At 39.7% G+C, this 25,034-nt stretch overlaps 2 protein-coding genes across 2 annotated transcripts in view; one reads left to right on the forward strand and one right to left on the reverse strand.

The window, feature by feature from the left end:
- Nucleotides 1–1,273: 1,273 nt before the first annotated feature.
- pccb (propionyl-CoA carboxylase subunit beta) lies at nt 1,274–9,413 on the forward strand. The gene is made up of 15 exons (XM_042500677.1): nt 1,274–1,536; nt 2,957–3,076; nt 3,198–3,266; nt 3,375–3,431; nt 3,622–3,735; nt 3,926–4,036; nt 4,817–4,925; nt 5,188–5,308; nt 5,419–5,500; nt 5,596–5,719; nt 5,835–5,942; nt 6,892–6,992; nt 8,061–8,159; nt 8,262–8,361; nt 8,479–9,413. Exons 1-15 carry the CDS (start codon nt 1,291–1,293, stop codon nt 8,598–8,600), a joined length of 1,683 nt encoding a protein of 560 aa, XP_042356611.1. The 5' UTR covers nt 1,274–1,290; the 3' UTR covers nt 8,601–9,413.
- Nucleotides 9,414–11,939: 2,526 nt separating this feature from the next.
- Nucleotides 11,940–25,034, reverse strand: part of stag1a (stromal antigen 1a) — a 56,493-nt gene continuing 43,398 nt past the window's right edge. The window contains exons 14-32 of the mRNA XM_042500589.1: nt 24,787–24,901; nt 24,315–24,432; nt 23,950–24,053; nt 23,316–23,408; nt 22,707–23,000; nt 21,779–21,849; nt 21,321–21,489; nt 19,669–19,761; nt 17,815–17,989; nt 17,524–17,663; nt 16,982–17,083; nt 16,717–16,865; nt 15,597–15,725; nt 15,302–15,504; nt 15,026–15,194; nt 14,807–14,923; nt 14,560–14,674; nt 14,328–14,408; nt 11,940–13,541 (exon numbers count right to left, since the gene is read on the reverse strand). Of these exons, the coding sequence (XP_042356523.1) occupies nt 13,518–13,541; nt 14,328–14,408; nt 14,560–14,674; nt 14,807–14,923; nt 15,026–15,194; nt 15,302–15,504; nt 15,597–15,725; nt 16,717–16,865; nt 16,982–17,083; nt 17,524–17,663; nt 17,815–17,989; nt 19,669–19,761; nt 21,321–21,489; nt 21,779–21,849; nt 22,707–23,000; nt 23,316–23,408; nt 23,950–24,053; nt 24,315–24,432; nt 24,787–24,901 (2,461 nt within the window). The 3' untranslated portion in view covers nt 11,940–13,517. The remainder of the gene's footprint in view (nt 13,542–14,327; nt 14,409–14,559; nt 14,675–14,806; nt 14,924–15,025; nt 15,195–15,301; nt 15,505–15,596; nt 15,726–16,716; nt 16,866–16,981; nt 17,084–17,523; nt 17,664–17,814; nt 17,990–19,668; nt 19,762–21,320; nt 21,490–21,778; nt 21,850–22,706; nt 23,001–23,315; nt 23,409–23,949; nt 24,054–24,314; nt 24,433–24,786; nt 24,902–25,034) is intronic.

The following is a 25,034-nucleotide window of genomic DNA, read 5'->3' on the forward strand; positions in this document are numbered from 1 at the left end:
AGCCGTTAACTATTACTCCAGGTTTGTTCAGCCCTAACAAAACGTAGCAAAATGGCTTTTAATACAGTGGGGTTGAATTTCATTGAATTCAAATGGGCTTAATTGTTGTGGTAAAACTCTTGTCTATATTGCCAAAGCAATTATGAAATAAAAACAAAAAAAAAAAATAATATCAAAAAAGTAAAGATTTACAAGAATTTGGCTTATATACACATTGTTGTTCAATCCGGAAACCATAGCAGAAATGTGCAAAATGTTTTACTTTTAGATTGACAGTGCCCCAAAATGTATGTTTAGTTATCAGGGGCCACATATAGTGGGGAGAAAACTGGGACTGAATATCCAGGGCCACACTAGGAGGGGAGCCTGGCATGAAGTTTGGTTTTATTTAATTATTTATTTTATTTTGTAAGAAGTGCCATGACTAATCTAAATGCGGCTTGATAGATTGGTCAAACGACTGAATTTTTTATAAAATAAATAGTAACTCTCTAAGGCCCCCCTCTCACTATATTTCCACTGTCTCACTGACATGGACCCCGAGTAAAGTTAATTTTGTTCCCAATGCTGAACTTTCAAGCTCACATTATGACATGGAAACTATTTTTTCTAATAAATAAATAACCCTAGTACTTTGTGACCTGCAAAACAGCAAACATGAATTCATTTAAGTGAGATTCAGTTGAGACACATGTTCTGTGGACCCCAACTTCAACTTAATTTAAATATGGCGAATTTCAACTATTTTTCTAATAGATTACAATTCTATCCTGCTTATATCACCTTGCCTATATACAGATATGTCAGTTAACATGCCCAGCATTTGGTTCTACCTTACTGTACATAGTCTATGGGTTCTGCGGGTATTTTGTAAATGATTTTTATTAGAATTGGCCTGTTGCTAACTAAGAAATTAAATGCTGTACATGATTTAAGGTTTTCGCCCTGTGTGCGATCTGCCAGGAAGCCCTAATAGCCGGGTCCCAAACAAGTTTTACCGATCAAAATAGTTTTATTTCCGTGTATACAGTGAATGGTTACGGCAATGTTTGGGTTTTAGGACTACCAAGCAGCGACAGAAGCCCCAATCTGAAGGTGTACCTGACAAGCTAAAATCAGGGCACAAAAACTAAACACAGACGACAGGAAAAGCTCCAGGTTCCGCCCATTCCGCCTGACAAGCATTCCTTCTTTTCTATTGGCTGTAAAATCTCGCCCCCCGGCCGCTATTGGCTCAAATCTCCGTCCTTCATCATTCCCGTCCCCTGTCACCCTAGAACACACACGGCAATGATGGCGGCGTTCAGAGTGGCCCGGAGCAGCAGCGGACTGATAAACGGGTTGAGGACATCTTTCAGAAGTTTAGCGGTCGTGAAACATGGCGCAGTCGCTGCCGCAATGCCGCAGACGAGCCTGCACCGGGACTGCCGGTGGTACTCTGTCAGCCACCTGTCCGTTAAAGAGCGGATTGACAAGAAACGGAAGGCGGCGCTGGTCGGGGGAGGTCAGAACAGAATAGATGCACAACACAAAAGGGTAAAGACAGCTAACTGACTTTTTTCCTTTTAACTTTTAATAGTATTTAAGATAGTATTATCGTTTTTAAAGCTTCAAATACAATTTGCAGCTGGAGTGGTTGAGGTATGAAATGCCTGGCCCAAAGGCTCAAAGTCAATGGTGGCTGCAGGAGTGTTTACTTTTATGCCCCACACACTTTTAAATGACCTTTAACAACCAAATTACTCTCCTTGCAGGGGGTAATTGGCACTTCAAATAGCTAGCAATGTCATATTTTGTTGTTTTTTTTTTTAAAGTAAGAAAGTATCCCCTACCAGCTTCAGGCAGAGATTTTACAGTAGTTTGCAGATTTAAAGCTGGAAACAAATCCTAACGAACTTCCCCACAGTTGTGTTTGAAGATGCCACCTAGTGTAGTCCCAGTGTCCAATGTGATGGACAAAATATATACAACCTCACATCACGGGTGGGATTCACCAGAGGCCCCATGATACAATGTTATCAATATACTCAAGTCATGATACAATATTATAGCAAGTATAAATGTATTGTGAAAAGTTGAGTATTGCAATAACATCTATAGCAATATACTGTGATTTATTACCTTTATCAGCTGTAAATTATGTCACTTCAGCAAAATGTATGAATTTTATTGGAAAAGCAATTGATTTTCTTATTCTAGCAGGCTACCAAAAGTTTAATTTGTATTTGCAATTTTGGCATCTGTGTATCGCCACAATACTGCAATACAAAATTTCGCAATACTATGCTGTATCTATTTTCCCACCCTTACTTAGCTTGCAATTTTCATATATTTTGACAAATTTCAATGTTAATTTATTATAATCCTTTGCACAACCGTTATCTCCACTATAGCCAACATAAAATATTACACTAGACTTAAAACACTCATATTACACTGCTATTACACATCATTTTGAAGCCTACATAAATACATGTATTATATTTATTTTAACTTTTTATTTATTACTTTAGTGCTACTTTTATAAAGTTAGTCTACTTCATTGCCTATATTTCTATTCTAATTAAAATACTTTATAATATCTAATTACTTACACACATTTTCTGTGTGGGATACAACTATGTTTCGGTGTGCAATCCTGTGCTGTATGACACTTTATCATTAAATAATACCGCTCTTTGGTTTTAAGTAGGCCTGATTTCTTGGCACAAGTTAATAATGTTTTCAGGATTTTGCTATGTTTTGCTTGGTAATCCAGCAAATAAATTATCCAATAAACGCAGCTACTAAAGTCATAAATGTGTGATACTGAAATTAAAAAAAAAAAAAAAATTATACTTTTAAATACAATTACAATGGCCACACATTTGTTTGGTGTATATGTCACCATAACATGTAACAGCAGTGAAGTGTTCTGTCAGGTTAAAGTAATGTAACCTGGTGTTATGTGTTGCAGGGTAAACTGACAGCCAGGGAGAGAGTGGAGCTGCTGCTGGACCCTGAGTCTTTTGTGGAGTCGGACATGTTTGTGGAGCATCGCTGCTCTGACTTCGGCATGGAGCAGGATAGGAACAAGGTAAGAGCTCACACACAGGCCACACCTTAGCAGCATCATGCTATATCCACTGAAAACGAGCGACTATTTTCCTCTGGGGTTTGAAATATTTCTTATCATAATATCTTTGTCTCTGTCACAGTTCCCGGGTGACAGCGTTGTGACAGGCCGGGGCAGGATCAATGGCAGGCTGGTTTATGTATTCAGTCAGGTACAATGTGTTATTTTACTGTGAGAATCCTATATTGTGGCAATAACCAGCAACTTGTTTTCACCTGTGCAATATTCTTTTCCATCTTGCCCTTTCGGTTTCCCTCAGGACTTCACGGTGTTTGGTGGCAGTCTGTCTGGAGCTCATGCACAGAAGATCTGTAAGGTAAACAAAACTGAAATTACTTTGATGTGCTTGTATGTGTGTGAAACAAGCACTAAATTGAGAGAAAAAAGCCATTTAAACGCAACTTCTCCCTCAGTGAACGTACTGGATTTTGTTCATGGTTGTTCTGGTTTGCTCTCAGACTTTTCAAATACTGATTTGGATGTCTGTTTAAATGTTCTGTGCTCAGATTATGGACCAGGCCATGACAGTTGGAGCCCCAGTCATCGGGTTGAACGACTCTGGAGGCGCTCGGATCCAGGAAGGAGTGGAGTCTCTGGCTGGATATGCAGATATTTTCCTGGTATGGTTACTTTTGAGCCTTTTGTGCACACCAATTTAAATAATATCAGAATAATACTTATGGATGATCATTAGAATAATTTTTTGATTTATAATTTGGGCTGAGTGGCTGGCATTATAGGCACCTCACATTTTTGAGCATTTAACATATTCCCAATGTGAATATTTAACAAAACATTCTCCTTTTCCAGAGGAACGTGTTGGCTTCAGGAGTCGTCCCCCAGATCTCCCTCATCATGGGTCCTTGTGCAGGAGGAGCTGTTTACTCCCCCGCCCTGACAGATTTCACCTTCATGGTTAAGGTAGCGACCTGCACAAATAACGCTACAATAAATCAATAAAAATCTTACGTAATAATCTAATAATAAATACTCATTGATAATGTTTTAGTGTGTCTAAATTGTCAGCATTCTGCTAATTTAAGTAATTGTGGACACAAGAGTTGCAGTATAAGGCGGGGCACAATTATTTCTGTAGTCCTGTTTCTATGCTACATTTCCACTGCATGGTGATGCACAACTTGACTCGACTGACTCACTTTGAACTGTTATTTTTTGGTTTTCCAAAAAGGTGTGGATAGTACCTGATGAACATGTTTGTTTTTGCCCACAATAAATAAGATAACTGTGAGTACCGGTGGTCTGTTTAACTGTGCAACCTGCACAGTGTTCAAAACTTAGAGCTACGCGCATTGCCATTTTTCACAATAGGCCCTGGTACTTTTATTTTAGTACGAACTTGGCCTAAGTTCCAAGCGAGCTGAGCTAATACTACAAAGTTGGAGTTAAAACACAGGAGACCACTAAATGGTCTGCGGGAACCTTCACTCATGTGACTTGGGACATCCTGCACAAACTCACCATTTTTAAATAGCCAAGGTATAGTCACTAGTGGTCACAATTGGGTTTTTTTTATTCACTCAACCCAGATCATTTTAAAAATGGCAGCCCACAGAACCACGCTGTGGTGAATTGTGTCAAATGTGGAGTCGAGTAGAGTTGAGACAAACCATGCAGTTAAAATGACGCATTAGATTCTATTCGCGGTTACATTAGCCTGAGAGCTGTGTCCCGTGTGTACAGGACACATCATACCTGTTCATCACAGGACCTGATGTAGTGAAGTCTGTCACCAATGAGGATGTGACTCAAGAGGAGCTCGGCGGAGCCAAAACGCACACCTCTGTGTCTGGTAAGTTTACATGTTAAAGCATTTGTCACTCCTGATTTTCTTGTTTTGTTGAGTAGTTGCTGTTGGCATGTAAATGCTCAGTTATAGTAGCTATCTTGCCTTTTGGTTTTGTCACAGTTGTGTCCCAGTAGCTATATTTTTATATGAAATCTGATTCACGATTACTGGTCATATCAACATATCTGAGATTGATTTTACAGTTTTAAGAAATTTAAGTTAAAATATTGTCTTTGGGGCCTAAAAAAATGTCTTTTTTTCGCAGGAGTGGCTCACCATGCTTTTGATAATGACATCGAAGCCTTGCTCAATTTGCGAGAGTTCTTCAACTTCCTGCCGCTAAGCAATCAGGACCCCGCCCCCATCAGGGAGTGCCATGACAGCAGGTAACCAATCACCCTGAACTCCCCTTTACAAAGCAACCAATCACCTGTCGTTAATGAGAGAACATCTGTTTTTACATCAACTCAAATCTTACGTATCATCTCTTTCTCAGCGACCGTCTGATACCTTCATTGGACACCATTGTCCCGTTTGAGACAACTAAAGCCTATGACATGCTGGACATCATTCAGGCAGTATGTGAACATGGTCTAATTAGTGCAACCACTTCTGTTGATTCATTTTAACCTTTGCAGTAGTAAAAATCGAATTTCTTTGGGCATCTGTTCAGATAGTGGATGAAAGCGACTTCTTTGAGATCATGCCCAACTACGCCAAAAACATAGTGGTGGGATTTGCCCGCATGAATGGACGAACTGTAGGCATCGTGGGTAACCAGCCCAAAGTTGCTTCTGGTGAGTAAAATCTTTAAAGAGGCCCAAAAAGCATGGTGGGAGAAATAAAGTAGGGAACAAAGGTGTTGTGTGTTGATCTCACTAATCAGTCTTTAATTTCTGTCTCTTTTATCAGGTTGTCTGGACATCAACTCCTCAGTAAAGGGAGCCCGCTTTGTACGCTTCTGTGATGCTTTCAATATTCCCATCATCACCTTTGTGGATGTGCCGGGCTTCCTGCCAGGTATTCTTTGAAAATCTCACAGTGCATATACTGTACACTGGCTGCATAGAGTAATCCAGCTGTTGGCCATACTCTAGTTAACATCTTAATCGTGTCAGGATATTGAGCTATTAGTCTCCTGTGAGTCTCTCTGCTGCCATGAATAATAGCAATGTTTTTGTCTACATTGTTGAGCTCACAGATGGAACAATCAGCCCGCACAAAAAGCAGAAACATAGAGCAGAATTCCCACACATTTTCATGGACAAAATTTCAAAACTTTTTTGACTTTTCAAGGACCAAATTTTCATGTCCATTTAAAACATATAACCCAAACAGCTTTGATTTATTTAGATCTAACAATACTTTAACTTTACTATAACAGTACTTTATTTAACTTTATACTTTAATATAACAGTGGGTTTTGTTAGTTTAGAGTTTAGAGATTTTAAAATAGAGATATATATCATGTATCATGATACAGCCTAAAAATGTAGTGATAATATTTTAATGCTATATTGCCCAGCCCTACTTTGCTCTTTATATTGATTATATGAAATGACACACTTCGATGCAGAGCAGTAAAACGTTCAGTGACAGCATATGGCATACATTGGTGGGGGGGGGTTAAGAAATGTACATGATGGTTAACAAAATGTCGAAGACTACTGTAACAATCATTTTCATTACACAAAGCAAAATTCCATGACTTTTTCAAAACTCTACAGGATTTCACTAGTTTCAAGTTTGGAAAATGAGACTGTGGAATTCCATGACTTTTCCAGGTTTTCCATAACTGTGGGAACCCTGATAGACTAAGTAACAGTAAATGCTACTATAATAACAAGTTTTGGTACAGGGGAAAAGGTATCTACCTCATAAATATTGGCTAACGCTGTTATAATATGAACTCGACACATGAGCCAGAAACTGGGTTAACCATTCTAACTGCTGTGACTGCCTTCAACAGGTACCGCTCAGGAGTATGGAGGCATCATCAGACACGGAGCCAAACTGCTCTTTGCCTTCGCAGAGGCCACTGTCCCGAAAATAACCATCATCACCAGAAAGGTGTGTATGAACAAAATGTGAAGAGATAGATGTGGAATTGCTGGAGGTCAAAGTAAAACATTTGCCCAGACAGCAAAAAAACTGACAAAAATGTGACAAAAGTGTGTGTGTGGATTTAGACAAACTTCTGAACTTGGTAAAAACCTGATGTTACGCCTGGAACACACTGCATGTGTGAGCAGTGCGGATCCGACTGTGTTTTTTTTTTTTTTGGCGTCCATGTCAACAAGTTAGAGCAGCCACACTACTTGCTTGAGCGGTGCTGGTCAGGTGCATCTCAGCTGCTTGTCAGCCACCGCACATCTAGAGAAACGGTAGCTTGATTTTTTTCTGTGTGCCGCGTGGGATCGTCAGTAGATATAGGCCGTCAAAATGGTGTTTTGATAATTCTTTAGACTCTATGCCATCTTTTACTACAGATTCAATGTCTTCGTCTGTCAGACAAGAAATACAAAAATGTGTCTTATTCATCCTTTCCAGTTTCCATTTCAAAATAAAAGTCCTTTGACAACATCTCTGTCAATCCCATCAGTTGTTGACACAAGGCATTTTATGGAAACATTTTATGAAATATTTGCAGGACTGTTGTTGACAATGCAGGAGCTGCATGGCTTCAAAAATAAGTGGAGTGTGTACTTATAAATGTATAAATACAGTACTCATAGCAGCAGGCGGCCCTGCAGAAGCATCACAGCAACAACACGGCCAGTGTGAACACTGCAAGCATGCAACACGTTGCAGTTCAGTGAGGTTTGTCACGCGCTGCTCACGCATGCAGTGTGTTTCAGGTCTTAGAATTAATCAAGTAAAGTGACTAGCCCTAGTAACTATAACTGAACACCTTCTGCAGTAAACGCCATTATAAACTTCTTTACTGGAAAACTTTAAGCACTGAGAGCAGCTGTTCCAGTTTGTATTAAAAAAACATTGTGATACAAGTGTTTAAGCTTTTATTTCCTTATGACATGTGTTCTCTTTTATTTTTATACAGCGAAAGTCAGAATAAATGTTGTATTTTGTGTGCTTAAATCTATAAATAAGACACATGACCCAGTGTGTGTATTCCAGGCTTATGGAGGAGCCTATGATGTGATGAGCTCCAAACACTTGAGAGGAGATGTGAACTACGCCTGGCCTACAGCTGAGGTTGCTGTCATGGGCGCCAAGGTACAAACACAATAGTTTTACCTTTCTGCCTCTCTTTTAATCTCTCTCTCCTTCCTTTGATTTGACAGTGTGTATGGTTTGGGTTTCTTTTTTTATTATCAGGGGGCTGTTCAGATTATCTTCAGAGGAAAGGAGAACCAGGCAGAGGCAGAGGCTGAATATGTAGAGAAGTTCGCCAACCCTTTCCCAGCTGCTGTCAGAGGTGAACTTTCTTACTTTTTAAAAGATCTCCAAAATCTTCCACCCTCATCTTAAGTTGTGTGCTTAAACTGCATACACCAATATAATGCATTATCCACTTACCCGCCAAATTTTTCAGGTTTTGTGGATGACATAATCGAGCCGTCGACCACTCGGAAGAAGATCTGCAGAGATCTGGAGGTGCTGGCCAGCAAGAAGCAGATCAACCCCTGGAAGAAACACGCCAACATTCCCCTGTGAAACACACCCAAACTGTTTCCACATTAACACTATCTAAAGGCACTCGCTGTGCGATTTTCCTGATATGGACTTATCATTAAAAAGAACTGCAGTGGGAAGTCGTTTTGAAACACTGGGGAGCCTGCAAAGCAGATTTTTGTCATTTACCACGCCACTGAACGCAGCACATAAAGATAAACCTCCTGATTTTGTTAGTGCCTAATAACAGCCCCAAGTGTCTGTTCCAGCTCATCAATTGTGTTTTGAACTATAGACTGTGTTGAAACCTCAACTTAAAATTTTGGGGAATTTGGAGGAAATATTGGTGCTCTAAATAAAATCAGCAGGTGTATCTTAACAACTTTACCACTGATATGCAAGATGTTCATGGGAAAATCTTTACACATTTTACAGTACCTGAAAAGGATGATATGGTTGTTCACACTCATTTACAGTAATTATCATGCCAGTAACGGCCATATTGGTCACTGTTGTTGATATGATTTGACATTTTGAACAAGTTGATATCTAAAAGGGCAGATTACTTATCACTTATAAAATGAGACTGAAAAATCACAGGCAACTAACTTCAACATTGGTAGAAATGCAAACATGCTCTGGTCTGTTTTAGTGTACATTGTTTCCAAAGTTGTTCATGTACTGTATTTAGTTTTAGTGGTTTCTGGTGTGTACAATAGTTTGTGCTTTCAAACGCACTCCCTGTGTTTGATGTCTTCCATTTAGGTCAAGAAGAAATCATCCTTACAACCTGGAACTGTGCCTTTCCTGTGGCAGGCTCTGCTCTGCCATTTGTAAAATAAATCATGGACTTAGTACCATGTGTGCTTTTTTTTTTACATTTACCAGTGTCTAGAAAATATATTTATTAGCATCTTAATTATATATTTAAAATTAGATAACAGAAAAAAAAATCTTTTTAGCATTTTCTTGGTCATTTTCTCTCTGTTTTTCAACTTTACTTTTTTGAACTAATTTCGTACATTTTTTTGTGTTATTTCTTCTCAAGTTGCTAATTCCCCTCTTCCCATGTTCAGAAAGAAATCGAGCCAATTTGGTCATGTTAAAAAGGGTTACCTTACAAGGAATGTGAGCCAAGGGCGCAAAGTGTGGTTGCCAATAGAATTGCCACTTCCCTACGACCTACCCCCCCCTCCTTGGACCACACACACACACACATATCTTTGTTGTGATCTCAGAGAAGTTCTTCACCCGCAAAATGTCCATGTGTTTATCAGATAGTCCTCAATGTTACCATGAATTTCTGAAGAAAACTTCTGCATGCTTCCTTTGAAAACGGCATGATTTAATGATTGATTGGAGACTGCAATTAACAATACAACTTTATCAAAACATCTGTTCACAAACTCTCACGAAACTTGCATAGTTTAATCCAAATGTCAATTATCCAGTCAGTATTTCCCAAACACATGCGTTTTGCTTACAGCATTAGTATGAGAGTCTGACTTTGAAGAGAGTACAAATCAGTCTCACTCTCAGTTTAGTTTAAATGGAAAGGCTTAAGCAGCAATGTGTTTGGGAAGTACTGAGAATACAACTGGATAAATGAGACTTGGTTGCACTGCATGAGTTGTGTGAGAGTGTTTATAAAGAATGCTTTGTAGTTTTAATGTTGTTAAATGTGATCCCCAATCAATGAAAATGCTATTTTTCTATAGAGGGATGCCCCCAAAAAAGTTTGCTTAAGGGATTATTTTACAGGTCAAGTATTTCTTTAACTACACGCCTTTTCGGGACTGCAGATGGTTGTGAGAAAAAGGATTTCGTGGTCAATATTAGGGGAAAAAAATCTTGGTTTGGGTTAAAATGTATAGATACCCACCATTTCCAACTTCAAACTCCAATGTGCACATATGTCTACGAAAACACCCACACGTGAAAACAATATCATCCACAGCTGGTAATCACATAATTTGGAGTAGGCTAACTAGCTGCTTTTCCGGTGCGTGACTCTGAAGTATGACCTAAATTTGGCGGCGAAACTCGGTCATTCAGAACTGAAATGTTCAAATAAAATGCACAAAAAGTGTTTTTAAAAATGTATGCAAATATAATACACATAACCACTTTCTTACCCAGAGATAACGTCAGCTAGGTGAGAAAATTAAGCTAATATCACAAGCGTTTGTGTGGCAAATATGCTAACGGTTCTGCTAGCTAGCGGCCGGTTGTTAGCTTAGCATAAAGACTGGAAACTAGGGAGAAATGTAGCCTGTCTCTGTCCAAAAGTAACAAAATCCACCTACCAGAGCCTCTGAAGTACGCAAGCAGCCCGACAGGGAGATGTCATGGTGGGAAAAAATAAATAAATAAAATTAAAAACGCCGTGCTCTGGATTTGACCGCCAGCCCAGTCATCCTGCGGTTGCTCGGAAACCATTGGAGACTCCAGGAAGTGACGACTCCCAATTAACCGTCACCTTGGTAACGGGGAAATTTGACATCTCATCTTAAATCAGCTGAAATTACAAGATAATTTCTGATCAGCTGTAACATTTTTATCTTAAACACTGTTTTACAGCTATCAAAATATTCTTAACTAAACGTTAACCCACTTAAGTTTGCTTGGTTGTTGTGGAACATCCATTTCAACTGTTAAATTCATCTTTTAACCCTTTGAAACCTGGGCAAACTGGTTTAATTAAAAAATAAATTATAAAAAAAAAAAGAAAAAAAAGCCAATGAGAAATTCAAAAATAATTGACCTAAAAATTAGCAAGAAATTATTAAAAAGTTACCTAAAAATTAGCAAAAAGGTAAATTTTTTTAAAAAGACAAGTAAAAAAATATCTTTTTTGTATTTTGAATATATAATCTAATCATCAAAAAATATAGTTTCTGAACATTTTACCTTTTTTATTAATTTTTTAATTTATTTAATTTTTTTAACATTTTCTTTCTATCCCTCTCTCTTGTTTCAGGTTGTTTCTTGTCACCCTTTACCAGTCTCTTGAAATTTGCTGACTGAATTTTTGTCATGTTTTGAGGAGAAATAAACCTATATGCTCCTGTGTGTAGGATTTAGGGGAATATATTGGCAAAACTGGAATATAAGGCATCTGAACGCAGCACAACAACACTGATGTACTTCCAGGTTTTAATGGGTTAAAATGAACCATGTGTTAAGAATTGTTTTGTCAAATATAACAACTGTTTTTAAAGTCAAACATAAACTGTTTGACTTGCGCTATAAAGTTAAAAGTCCACTATAAAAACTTCAGCAAAGCTGAAAGTTGACAACAGCTGTTTTGAGCCAAACTGAGGTTGTGAAACAAAGTTGCACACAAACACTGGTCCATAAATCGATTACAGATTTTATTTTATTAGAAAGAATTTAGGTTCACAGAAAAAAAAACAGGCTTTTAGAGCATTTTAGGGCAACTGATGTCAACTGCACTGCAGAAAAGATCCAATTGTCTCTGATATTTACAGGACTGCCAAGCCAGCCGAGGGAGAAGGTAAATGATTGATTAACCGACGGTGGGTGAACGACGATATGGCTGGAAACATTCAAAACACATTCAAACAAATCTGTCAGACATAGAAATCCGTCACTGTACTGGATTTGAACGATGATAACAACAAATCTGCAACTTCTTGGATCAGTTAACACTGAAGGCGGGTGTGAAAACTTAATTTGTAAAATGAACAAATTGAAGAGATGACCTGCCGTAATACTGAACTGTGAAACGATTACAATCAGACCATACAGCGCTTAAAAACTGGTTTTCCATAGCAACAATCTGAGCTTGGTAACCATTAGATATGAGATACAGGTGTAGGGGACGGGGCTGGAATATACTGTAAGTATGTAGGCCACAATTTGGCAACAAACAAGATACATATTCAAGAAAAGGCTGTACAAACATCAGACAAAAACAAAAACACACTTGATTTAAAACTTTAGTACTAAAGCTACAGAATTCAAAATATGTTTATTGTCTTTTTTTTAAAACTTTTTAACTTCAAAACGCCGTTATTCAAGGGTGTGTGTTTATGTGTGTGTGTGCAGAACGTTTTCCGAGATCTGAGAGGGTGGAGGCTTCTGTCCGAGGTCGGTTGCGAGGGGGGCGGGGAGGGGAGAGGTGGCTTCGCCGTCAAATGACAACACTTTTTGCTTTGACATCACACACACAAGACAGTTACATCACTTCCGCCAAGTCACTCTACAGCTGTTGACCTCAGTGTGCGTGTGCGACTACTCGACCATCATCACCACCGACACTTTACACACACACATCACACACCAGCACCACCACATACAAGGACTCGGATGGCGAACAGAGAGAGGAAGAGGGGTCGGTGGGCGGTAATAAGAGCAAAGATATAGAACACTTAGTATTGAGATCTCCTTTGTGTTGGATTTGACCAACGGTTCGAAGTGCGACACCAAAAAGAAGGGGGGGCTGTACAGAGTGTTACGCTGCTCTGTGCTGCTGATCGGGAGCGGAACCAAACAACTGTACATCTGTGTTATCGGGGAACCGTAAAAACTGCGAGTACTCGTCGGCCGGCAGCACGATTACTTAGCCATCAGTGCTACCGCTAAACCAACAGGCTCGAAAGGAGGAGGATTTGGAGCAAGACGAAGCTCTTGAATAATCCGCACTAGATTCTGGAGAATATTCTGGATCCTCTGGCCCACGCCTGAAAGAACAGAGCCGATCCTCGCTTCACACTTCCAGGTGAGATCCAGCCGATGCGGGATCTTTCAGCAGATCCACTTGACAAACATCCTTCCATCATGTCTTATAGAAAGAGAAAAGTACTTCAACAATGTTTTTTTCTTCTTCTTAAGAGTTTGAATGGCAGGTTATCTGGGTTAGATGTCCCAACCCCCCCCCTCTTCTGTTTACTCCTGATGTGGATCCTCATCTCAGGATCTTTGCCTCTTCCCAGATCAGAACATCGGCATGCTGAAACCCTGCAACGATGGAGAGGAGAGCGACTGTCAGACAACGATATATCTCAGCTGCTACCCTGCAGTAAGCAGTACGCATGGCTGTCTGCACAGTATCTGTCTGATTACCAGTATGGGGTACTGGTAGGGTTGCGCACCGTTCACATTTGAACCAATACCGTAACAGTTATGGTACCTGGAATTAAATCCAAAATCCATTTTTGAACAAGGTGCAGGGGTGACGTAGCAGACTAAAAGAATTTCTGCCAGGCTGCTCTTTTCCAATCACACACAGCTAAATCTTCTGTCTCCATCTGCCTGCTTGTGTGTGTGTATGAGTGTGCTCGTCCAGCAGTGATACTGAGCTATTACTAAAATAATACAGGAAATAGACCAGACGCCAAAAATACTGCGGCATATTGGGGCTGCCACAGTTGAAAATTTCACTTTCTACATGTTGTGGCTTGAAAATCAGATATAAAAAATGATAGTTTCCATTTAATGTTTTTTTTTAATTATTGCTTATAATATTCTTGATTAATTATTTGATCCAAAAGTAGTAAAATAAGTTAAGTCCATCACAATATGTCAAAGGCCAAATTTGTTTGTTTTGTTAGAAGATATTCAGTTTACTGTAATATCCAGTAAAATGAAAAATAAAAAAATAAGATAAAATAGCAAACACAAACATTTCAGAGGCTGGAGACATATAGTCACAAATTAATTTGTGTTGATATACACAATTATGTAACTAAACGGTTCGGCTTTGAGTTTTTTGAGTCAAATTCTCGGACTTAAGTTTTTACTCACCGACTCGTCCTCAATCATCGCTGCGGAGTCAAAGAAGTCCGGTCTTAATTCCGCTCTTTCGCGTCTGTTCCTCGATGGCGGCTGGAAAGTAGAAAAGCCACAATCAGGACATTTAATTTAAAGAAAAATAACTGATTTTGTTTTTTTTTTTTTAATTTTAAAAAGATTTTTACTATTCATCGTTATTGCGTTTAGGATTTCACAAATGTGGTGAGAGAGTGACGGGACTGACCAGATCGATCACCATAGTGTCTTCAAACTCCTCGTTCATGTCCTCCAGCTGGCCCCGCGATGACATCATCACGTCCTCAAAGATGGGCTCTGCGTCATCCTCCATCAACCCACGCCTGATGGGAAATGTCATTCAGGCAAAGACAAAAAACACGCTATTTATTGTCTTTTTTTTGATGGATGGTGGCTCTCTAGTTTAACAGAGGACTGACATAAAACACGTTTAAGGTAAGAAGTCTTCTACTTACACGGTCTGCCGGACGCCCTGATTGCTGCGTGATTTGATGTAGTTCATGCCCGTCCGGTCCTTCCTGCTCACCTCCTCCATCTTCTGCTGGCCGAGCCACGACATCTGCATCTGCGGACTGAAGACAAACAGAAGCTCAACATCCTCCACTTCGACAACAGTGAATAAATTTAAAAAACATTTTAATGTGTGTTTGTATTTTCATCGTGCACACACTCACTTGTGTACGTAGTCGTTCTCTGATCCGGGTTCTGAGTCGGGGTCGGGCATGTGTTCTGCTGGTCTGTTCTCTCTGAGGACTGTTGAGGTGAGTTGAGGGGTCTGCAGCGCTCCCGGTGTCTGAAGAGTGTCATTACGTAACATCCACGAGCCCTCGACACTACTCTCCTCTGAAAATAAACAGCATCCACAGAGTCAGTAACACAACAACGGGGAAAAGATTCAGTGCTGCAAAGTCAACCCGCATAACCAAGTAACCCTCATCATCTCATCTCACCCTCGATGCGTTTCTTGTGTATCGGCGGTCGTCCCTTCTTGCTGCGGACTGAACCCGCCTTGCTGCTGGAGCCCGATGTGACAGACATGTGGTCCTCGTCTCCTCCCGTCAGCAGGCTGTTCCTGTAGGAGATCAGCGGCAGCCACACGTCCTCCCGACGCTCCGACATTGAATCTGACATGAACTTCTCCAGGTACGAGTGGCTGAGGAGACATGCAGCATTTTAGCATAATTAACTAAATTATTATTATTTTTTTTTTCCGCTGTAGGTAAAAAGACCGAAGGGAGTACTTACACTGTCTTTTTGTCTTGGCGGATTAGTTTGGAGGAAAATTCACTCAGAACCTCCAGGAAGGCCAGGTTGATGGGAGGAAACTCTGTTCCTCGTGGATTCTGGTACTTAAATGCAAACTCTATTCCATCCCTGACAGGAGAGAGAGACAGACAGAGAGGAAGAGACATTACATCAGAGACAAACAAGGACAGAAAATGACAACAATTCAAAAAAGTCCTCACTTTTTCCAGCCATTTAGGGACCCAATTTGCATTTCAGAAAGCGTAAGTGCTCAAAAAAGTGTTGTTACCTCCACCACATAGGTCATGTTTTTGTTGCTGTTTGTAAATTTGTCTGTTTTTCAGCAGGATTACAGAAAAACTACTGGCCTGATTTTCATGAATGTGGTGGGAGAGTGTCACAGAAGCCATTACTTTTAGGAGCTGATCTGAATCACAAAGCGGATATCATCACCTTCAAAATATAAGGTTCTTCTCATTATAAGGTTATTATTTATTTATTTTTATATTATGATTGTATGTTCTATCTTTTCTATTGTGATCAGTAACTTCAGTGTTATTGTGTCATATATTTTCTTAAAATGCAAATAAAAAAACAAATTATAAGATTCTATCTAACATTTTTGTCAGAGTTTTGAGTTATTCATATATTCTTTTTCTGTGACAACTTGTTGACTTTATACGAGGTGTTTAAGTTATATGCATTTTGACTTTTTATTTCGAAAACAAACTGGTTCATATTGTGTTTGCTATTTAAAATGCAAATTTTAAAAGTTCATTATCTCAAAACCTAAATTCTCAGGTGGCGATATCCAAATGTTGTTTTCCCCCATTCGTTAACATTACGTGATTGGGCGTTTGAAAAGTCTGTGCTCTCAGAGTGCCCTTATAGTTATTGAAGCGCTTATATGAAAATATTGTGCTCTACACTCATGACTGACCCAAAATGCTCCACTTATATCCAGATTTCCTTTAGCATCACTAAAATGCAGCACAGTCAAATGCAAACTTTCTATTCCCCTGATGGTCTTTTATTTCACTTTAATCTCATCTGAAGTGTTATGTACTAGCTGTGAGTCCTCTCTAACGCCCCCTACAGAACTCAGCACTCATGCTCTTACTTGTGCAGCGTAGCAACAGCCTCTCTGGTCTTGATTTGATCCAGGCCGAAGGTGAGGGCAAAGCGTCGAGCCAGTTCTTTGATGCCGCTGACGTGAGACGATGTCCGGTCCAGGTTGGGCCCCTGGTCCTGCAGCAGCTCGTTGAACAGCTGCAACACACAAGATGACAAAGAGTTTGTGGCTGCACACACGAGAACTCACATATCTAACTTAGAAAGCTGTGCAGGTACAGAAGCCTGTAGTGTTGTCTTTATTAATGTCGCACCTGCTGCAGACTGAGGATGAGCGTCTTGGCACAGAGAATCTTGTCCGTCTGTCTGGTTTTACTCAGAGTCTCCTTGATGATGTCGCCGTAATCATTATAGTACTGAGGCAGAGAAACAACACAATTAAAAACATGCACGATGACACAGTTTAGTACATTTGTTCTCATATCATCTACAGATTTATACTGACAACGGCAATCGAAAATCAAAATTTTGTAAAGAAAATCTGACAAATTCTTTCTTTCCCATTTATTCCACCTGTATTAGATTATTCCTTCCTCCTCTATTTTTCCACATATAATGATCACCAATTTGACAATATTGTATTAATAAATTATAATTGGAAATCAAAGATATTGCTAGTCTAGACTATCTTTAAAATCGCCTCTTTAGAGACAGTTTCAATGTTATCTAAATGTTTTTAAGTTTTCTTATTTTCCTTTGTCCTTTGTCCTTCTGGCTTCCAGTTTGTATCAGATTCATATCGCCTCTTTTATGTTGGTTATAATGATATGGATGTAAAGCACAGATGAGCAGTCACCTTCATGTAGTGTTTGAAGATGTCGGCAGCAGCAGGCATGTCTACGATGTCGTAGATGATGAGTTTGCAGAAAGCGGCGAGCAGATTTCTCCTTTTGTGGAGAGCCTCGATCTTGTTGGCCTCGTCCTCCTCGTCTCCCTCTACACGCAGAGAAATGAAGAGGGGAACGAAGAAAATTTAAATTTCACATGAATGAGGGCATTTTGTTGATTTTTCAAACAAGTTCATCTCTTCTTCTCTTCTTATCTAGTCACAAAAACAACCTGCTTTTGCCCTGTAAAAAGCTCTCACCCATGCTCTGACTCTCGTCGTCCTGGTCGATGAAGACGTGGTCCAGGACGAAGTTGAGCAGCTCGTTCTGCAGAGTGCTGTCTGGGTTGAAGACCAGCGGCTGGAGGCCCTCCCTGCCGCCAGAAACCAGCTGGTGACTGAAGATCATCAGCAGGTCGCAGAGAAGCATGAACGCCTGAAAAAGAGGCACAAATGAGGAGTCAAACATGATTTGATGCAAAAAGTGTTACCTGTTTCTTTTACAACAAAACCTTTACTGGCGAAATTATTTGATGCCATCTGGCAACCTTTTCTTCAATATTTGGAGAAAACAGCAGCGTAATGCCATTTGATGATTTCTGTTCTGTTTGTTTGTTTCCCTATTTTTTCTTTTGTTTTATTTTTATATTCATTTTGTATTATTTATTTAAAGAGTTGTGTCTGTATTAGTTATGTAAATGCTCTAATTATATTTACGCTGCAATTGCATATTTAGCAATAATTTCTATGTTTGTGTATATTTGTGAGAAATTGCTAACGACAAATTGACCCTTCTCATTAAAATGCTTCAAACAAAACTCAAGACTGACTGTGAAAGCAGAAGGTATTAGCCAGGCATTGCCGAACCTAGTCTGGAACATTTCTGCTTATTTTCGGTTTCCAGGGGGCGTTATCAATGGCTTATCATCACGTGACATAGCGTTGAGTGAATATTGACCCTGTGAGGATGGCCATCGCTGCACATTAGGCCAAAAATATCTTAGTCTTAGAAACAGACTACAGCGTGCAAAGATGATTTATGTTGAACTTCTGCCAAATCCTGTCCGAAGTGCGGCAAACATCTGTCTTTTCAAGAAAAAAGTTCAAAGTGCAGTTGATTGTTCTTCTTTCTCGTAAATAGACCGTCCTTCTCATTTAACAGTTAAGCAAAAGTGCCTTCTATTAGTTTCCACAACAGCTGCGGCCATTGTGGTTATTTGGAAACTGCCTCAACGGCGCTCCTCTTCACCGTCTTCGCATCAACCACGCCCCCTATTAAATAAAAAGTGCTGGAAATCTGTCTAGTGTGGAGAGGAGCCAAATGCATCTGCCAGAACAAATAAAATATGAGCTTGCAGATTCTTCTTGTTCCAGGGCAAAGAAATCATTCCTGTTCTGTCGAAATAGATACACAATTTCCATCAACATAACATTTCCACCTATTTAAACTAACATGCAGTTTATCACAATGTGCAATTATTTTTCATGTGCTATTGGAGTATTTTTTTACTGTCGAGTTTTACGTCTTGTTTTTTACTATTTATACTGTTGTTTTCACTGTATTTCTATTTTTCTGCTTAATTCCTATTTCTATTTCTAGTTATGCATCTTGTTTTTCACTATTATATCATTCTTTTTGCTCTATTTATCTTGTACATACCTTGCCTTGATATCCCTTTGCTGCTGTAACAATGCAAAATTCCCCGTTGTGAGACTGACAAAGAATTATCTTTTTCTATTTCCTTTCTAGTTTTTTAGAACATTAAAATAAATTGATCCGTAAGCATTGAAAAACACTTCAAGTTAAAACCATTTGAAAATTCTCTAGTCCCTCTGTAATATGGGTCAATCAGAATTGCTCTGTCACTGAAGTTTGGTCTCCAAAACAACAAATATCATAATATGAAAAATGACAGAAGAAAATATAGAAAAACAATTCAAGTCCTGAAAATGTTCAATTAGATTTTTTTGACACAATAATCATATTTTCTAAACACAGAATACAGAGCAGCCAAAGAAATTGTTTCATCACTCACGCTGTCATAACAAATCACACACTGTGACGGTGGTGTCTAATTTTTTACACAGACTGTCACATTAGGTGTGTGTTGTTACCTGTTCTTTGACTGGTGTGTTGACGTTGGACAGGCACTGCTGGCACACAGCCAGGAACGACTTCACCACTCTCCTGAGAGCCACCAGATCATCCTGTGCACACACACACACACACACACACACCATTAACCAAGTGTCACGTATAATAGGCACTTTAATGGAAATCGATGTTAAACAGCAGCATCAGTCAGGCAGCAACAATGAAGTGATCAAACTTTAATGATTTCAATAAATCACTGACTAACTTCACTGCAGCAGAAGAATCAATACACTTCGTGTCGATGCCGTGTTATTTCGAGGCCTCACAGAGCGCTAACAATGATCGAATGATGATGATCCAGTTTTATTTATTTTTTTATTCTTGACACATTGTCAGCCCAGGACATTTTTTATCAAGATATTCTGCATATTTCAAATACAAATAGACAAAAAATGATTCCTATATAATTAATTTTACATCTGCACACAATACATTCCCTAAAATGCTATTAACTGACATACAGAAGTATCTATTTCTGTACCACAAAGACAGTAAATCAACTTCCTTCTTATTGATTTAATGAGAAATGACATTATAACTACAGCTGCATGTCATACTATTATTGGCAGTTTGTGCCAAGTGTGGGACTCACTCTGTAGGACTAAAAGTCACTTATTTTTTCTCGTTCTTTTTCATTCTCAACCGGGCAAGAGGCAGAAAAGGGACGAGAAAAAAAACAAAAAAGTTTGCAAAACAATTAAAAGTAAATAAAAAAATACAACCCAAATCACTAAGATGTGGATTTGCGCTATATTAATATCATCATATGATCTCTGCCTTGGGTGAAAAACGGTCATTTTAATTTTAGAAGTGTTACTTGTCAGTTTATGGATATGGCAAATTTGTACAGGATAAAGATCACAGACAACCTCCACAATTATTATAAATTACTGGAGGTGCTCATGTAATGCTCATCCAGTATGAGCAAGGTTTATGTCATTTTAGTCTGTAGGAAATTATGACTGTTTTAGCTGGATGTCTATTTCCGTGCATGCACATAGTGAGCAATGGAAAACAGTTTTATCTATCTTGTATATGTGCACAAACATGGTCAATAATGCTGATTCTGATTATGGGTATTTTCCCTAGCTGTCTTTTGGTTTGTCTTGTTGTTGAAAGGGGATTTAAAAATAAACTTTCCTTCCAATTACGGACTCAACTAGACTTTAATTGCAGCTCTAGTTAATAATGAAGAAATTAAGTGGGATAGAATGGGTCCACACGGGGAATCATTACTACTTTAGCAACTTAAAATACGGCGCTGTAGGGAAGGGGGACATTCCCCAGCAGTGGATTATGAGTTAAACGCTTTTGGAGGTTTGGGCTTCAGTGTGCTATAAAATAGCATCTTTGGGATTTGACGCCTCTGTGCGGTGTTTAAGTGTTAAATGAGATCGATTGGGGGATAAGCCCCTGAATCAGAAGGAAACATCCGGTCCGATAGTGAGATGAATTTTCACAGGTAAGCTGCTCCTCTCTGCTGAGGTACAGATAAGCTCCTGTCCCTCTGCGCCACCGACGCTCAGACACAGCGGTCTTAACTCTGAGCCCCCCACTGAGGATGAACTGAGATCTGAGCGTGTTAGAGCTGTCAGTGAGGTGAGTCTCGCACCTTGCTGGGAGCCCCCTCTGTGATCTTGACCAGCTGCCAGAGGATGGAGTAGTGAGAGCACTGCAGGGCCTGGACGGCTATCTGCTCTGGCATGGAGCCCTGCTCGATGCCCGCCTTCAGCAGCCGGTAGCAGTTCCCAAATAAATCCCACCGCGTCAAGTCGTGGGCACTGAGGCGGAAAACAAGAGGAAGACACATTAGATAGAGGAAGTCTCCAGTCTTTAATTTTCTAGTTCTATCTTCACATCAGTGAGAATCCACTGATAGTAAACAGAATGTCTTGTTTTTTAATGCTTGTCATGTTGGGCTCTGGGAAACTACAATGGACATTTGACTTTTTTCCCAACATTTAAGAGACTTAAACAAGTAATTAAGAATCAATAAATTAATTTATAGTGACAGTAATCATTAGTTGCAGCCTTAAACACACAGACAGTGAGGAGTAAGGAGAGTCTTACTTGTGGAAGGCTGTGAGTCTTTTCAGTGTTGATAAAACATTGTAGATATCGTCATCATCGGCCTCCTCAGCCTGCACAATAACAAAAACATGACAGTACAGAAAGTTTAGACAAATATTTTTCTACTCACCTAAACACAAACACTTGACAAAACACTAAAATGTTTAAAATTCCACACATTCCCATTTTTAAAGCAAATATTTTCATTAGTTAAGTGTTTCTCTATCATTTGTGTTTCTGTGACACTAAGTGTAGAGCGGGGCTACTGGACTATTTTGGGCAGGAGTCCTTTTAAAAAGCTAAGGGCCCCCAAAAACAGACATTTCGCTGAGCTATCAATCTCACTATGTATAAAGACTTGTATCTTCAATACTTTTATTTTGCTGCACTGCCATTGTACAACATTTACTGCTGACATTTTTACAACCTCTCGTTACAAACAGAATTCTCCTTTATTAGATTAACGGTCTGTCTGCAGTCCTTTTTACTGTGCTTTTGTATAGAAGTCTATTTCTGCAAAGGTGCTATACCAAATAAATGTTTCACTCATATTTATTACAGCTGTTCTTGCCCTTCCCTGAGTAAGCAGCCCACAGTTCAGCCAAAGTTTCACTGATTTTTTGTCTTTTTTTTTGGTCTTAATCGAGTTATTCATGGCTTCCCAACTGCACTGAGAAGCACAGAATCGAATGTTTTTACAGGCTTTGTTTAATGTAAACTATTATATATAATTTTAGGTAGCACATGTGGAATAAGGTGACTTTGGTGGAATATTGCTATTTTAAACTTCGATTTGGCTACATTTCCTTTTTGATTACTGATTGACTTATTGACTCCCTCACTGATCATTACGAATAATAAAATACACAGACATAGTTACTTTCACCCGTCCTTTCTGAACTAACTCCCGCCTCTCATCCCGTCATACCTCCTGCAGCAGCTCTTCGACAGAGTGCGCGAAGCGATCCGTCATCTCGTCGATGAGCTGCGAGCGGGCGATGTCCACGCGGTTCATGATGGTGTACTCTTCGGAGCAGAGGATGCTGTAGGTCTTACTGCAGGCCTCCAGCACATCCATCTCGATGTGCTTCTCCACCACTAGCCGGATCTGCTTCAGCAGGGCGTCCAGGTGCTTCTCCATGCGCCCGGCGCTGTACACGTCCAGGTCGAAGAACTGAGGGATCTGCAGCAGGTTGGCTACCTTCTCCGAGTCTGCCTGGTACTGTGGAGAAGGAGATGAAAAGAGGAGAATTAGATAAAGAATAAAAAAGTCACAAGCAAACATAAAGAGGCAGAGAAGAGATGAGATACCCATCAATCAACTTTGTTTCTGCTTCCCACTTAGCAAAATGGTCGATTACATTTAAATTATTTGGCAGGCACACTTGTCCGGAGTGGCATACATTCAATATCACTTCTCGTGACTACATAAGTAACAATCCAATCAATTATTTCGACAAACAGATCAGTCGCCCAGCCCACTCATTCATCAGTGTCTCTGCCGCTGGCTTCACGATGGACTTGAGGAAGGTCTTACCTTGGACAGAAGCATGGGCAGAGCCATGATGAAGTGCTCTGTCAGTTTGTTCTTATCGTCTATCTGGGTCTTCCTCTCCTTCGCTGTCAGCACCTGGACAAGCAGACACAAAACTTCAGGTCAAATATTATATGAGGTGTGAAAATAGGCAGAAAAATGACAAGGAACGTTATTCATGTGTAGAAAATAAATCAGCTTTCTGTTTCCTACCCAGACATTGTGCTTTCAGAAACTATTAAATAAATACAGAAATAAACCAATATACAAACAAGCACACACTGTTCAGTTGGTGCCATTATTATTTTGACAAACTTAGCAAGATCTGATATTCTTAGGGTTGATGTTTGTTTGAGATTTGAAAGCGGCTGAATTAATCTAGCAGCTGCTTTTACTCTCATCGTTAAAAAGAAACTGACTAAAGATATTCGTCAACTTGATCTCCTGTCAAACATAACGTTTTGGAGCACAGTCATTTAAATATCTCTTCTTCAGATCTAAATTTAGACAGCTTAATCCTCCACATGAGGGTATAAGCATCCACCTGTTTTCTCATCACATCATTTTCACCTTCGACTAAACTCATGAGCAATTCAAAGTGGTATCTGAAAGTATTGCGTGTATTTTTTGAACCTACCCGTTTGCCGGTGCCTCTGCCAACAGGTGGATGTGCCTCCGCTGCCTGTCGGATGGTGCACACTGTCAGCTCGATCAGAGCGCTCTCTTGTCTGTCTGACAACACTGCAGGGACACGTAGAAGAGAGAGAAAGTGACAGATAAAAAGAAGAAAGAGAAAAAAAATCACATTGTCAGCAAAGGTCAGAATCAGAGATCATTGTTTCAATGAGTACGATGTCACGGCATCATCTCTACAACCTGGTTTTCATCTGTGATGACATGCTCGATATTAAGTAAACGATATTTGACAGGCTTAAAGAGAGAATAAGAGCAGTGTGTGTGTGTGTGTGTGTGTGTGTGTGTGTGTGTGTGTGTGTGTCTCACCCTCCTCTCCCTGCACAGGCTCCTCCAGCAGAAGTTCAGTCATACACTCCCAGTCTTTCAGCAGCTCCTGAGAGCTCTCCCACAGCGAGTCCACCAGGTAGGCTGCATGCTCATGGAGCTTCACACACACAGAGACACTTAGTACATCATCCATCAGGTTTTGTAGGCATTGTGTGAAATATTTTATAGATGAAATCTAGAAGTTTTAATCAGCTACAAAGATGGCGATACGTATGTCACAAAAGATTCACTGTCAACCACGACAGGTCAACCTGACGAGGATTTTTTTTTCTCATTATTGATATAGTTTAGTGTGTCCCCAGTGATGCAAATGTGCCAGTTTCGGGGTTTTTACCAAACTCAACCCAACACTCAATATCAAATAATTATTTAAAAACAGAAAAAAAACCCTGAAAAGCACATTTGTGCATCCTCTGGATGTATTATTTGTCATGTGTGAATTATGTATTACCTCGCTCTCCAGAAAGAAGAGCACCAGCATGCGGATGAGATTTCCGTTGGGACTGCTCCTCCCTCTGCGCTTAGCCAGCGCCTCTTCTGCCTGCGGATCATGACGACTGAACAACCTGACAGAGAGAGAAGCAGAGGGGGAGAGCAAGATTGAAAGAGAGAGATGGAAAAGAGGAGAGTGAAATGTACAAAAGGGGAATAGACAGAAGACAAGAGTGAAGAGGAGGAAAGGCAGTGAAATAAGGCAAA

The sequence above is a fragment of the Plectropomus leopardus genome, chromosome 14 (genome assembly GCF_008729295.1).
Source record: "Plectropomus leopardus isolate mb chromosome 14, YSFRI_Pleo_2.0, whole genome shotgun sequence".
Lineage (NCBI taxonomy): Eukaryota > Metazoa > Chordata > Actinopteri > Perciformes > Serranidae > Plectropomus > Plectropomus leopardus.

Excerpts from the sequence above, each read along its gene's own strand:
- pccb (XM_042500677.1), top strand. The coding sequence starts at position 1,291 with ATGATGGCGGCGTTCAGAGTGGCCCGGAGCAGCAGCGGACTGATAAAC. Across the intron at positions 3,077-3,197 it reads TGGAGCAGGATAGGAACAAG|TTCCCGGGTGACAGCGTTGT; the intron begins GTAAGAGCTCAC and ends TCTCTGTCACAG. Across the intron at positions 4,037-4,816 it reads ATTTCACCTTCATGGTTAAG|GACACATCATACCTGTTCAT; the intron begins GTAGCGACCTGC and ends CCGTGTGTACAG.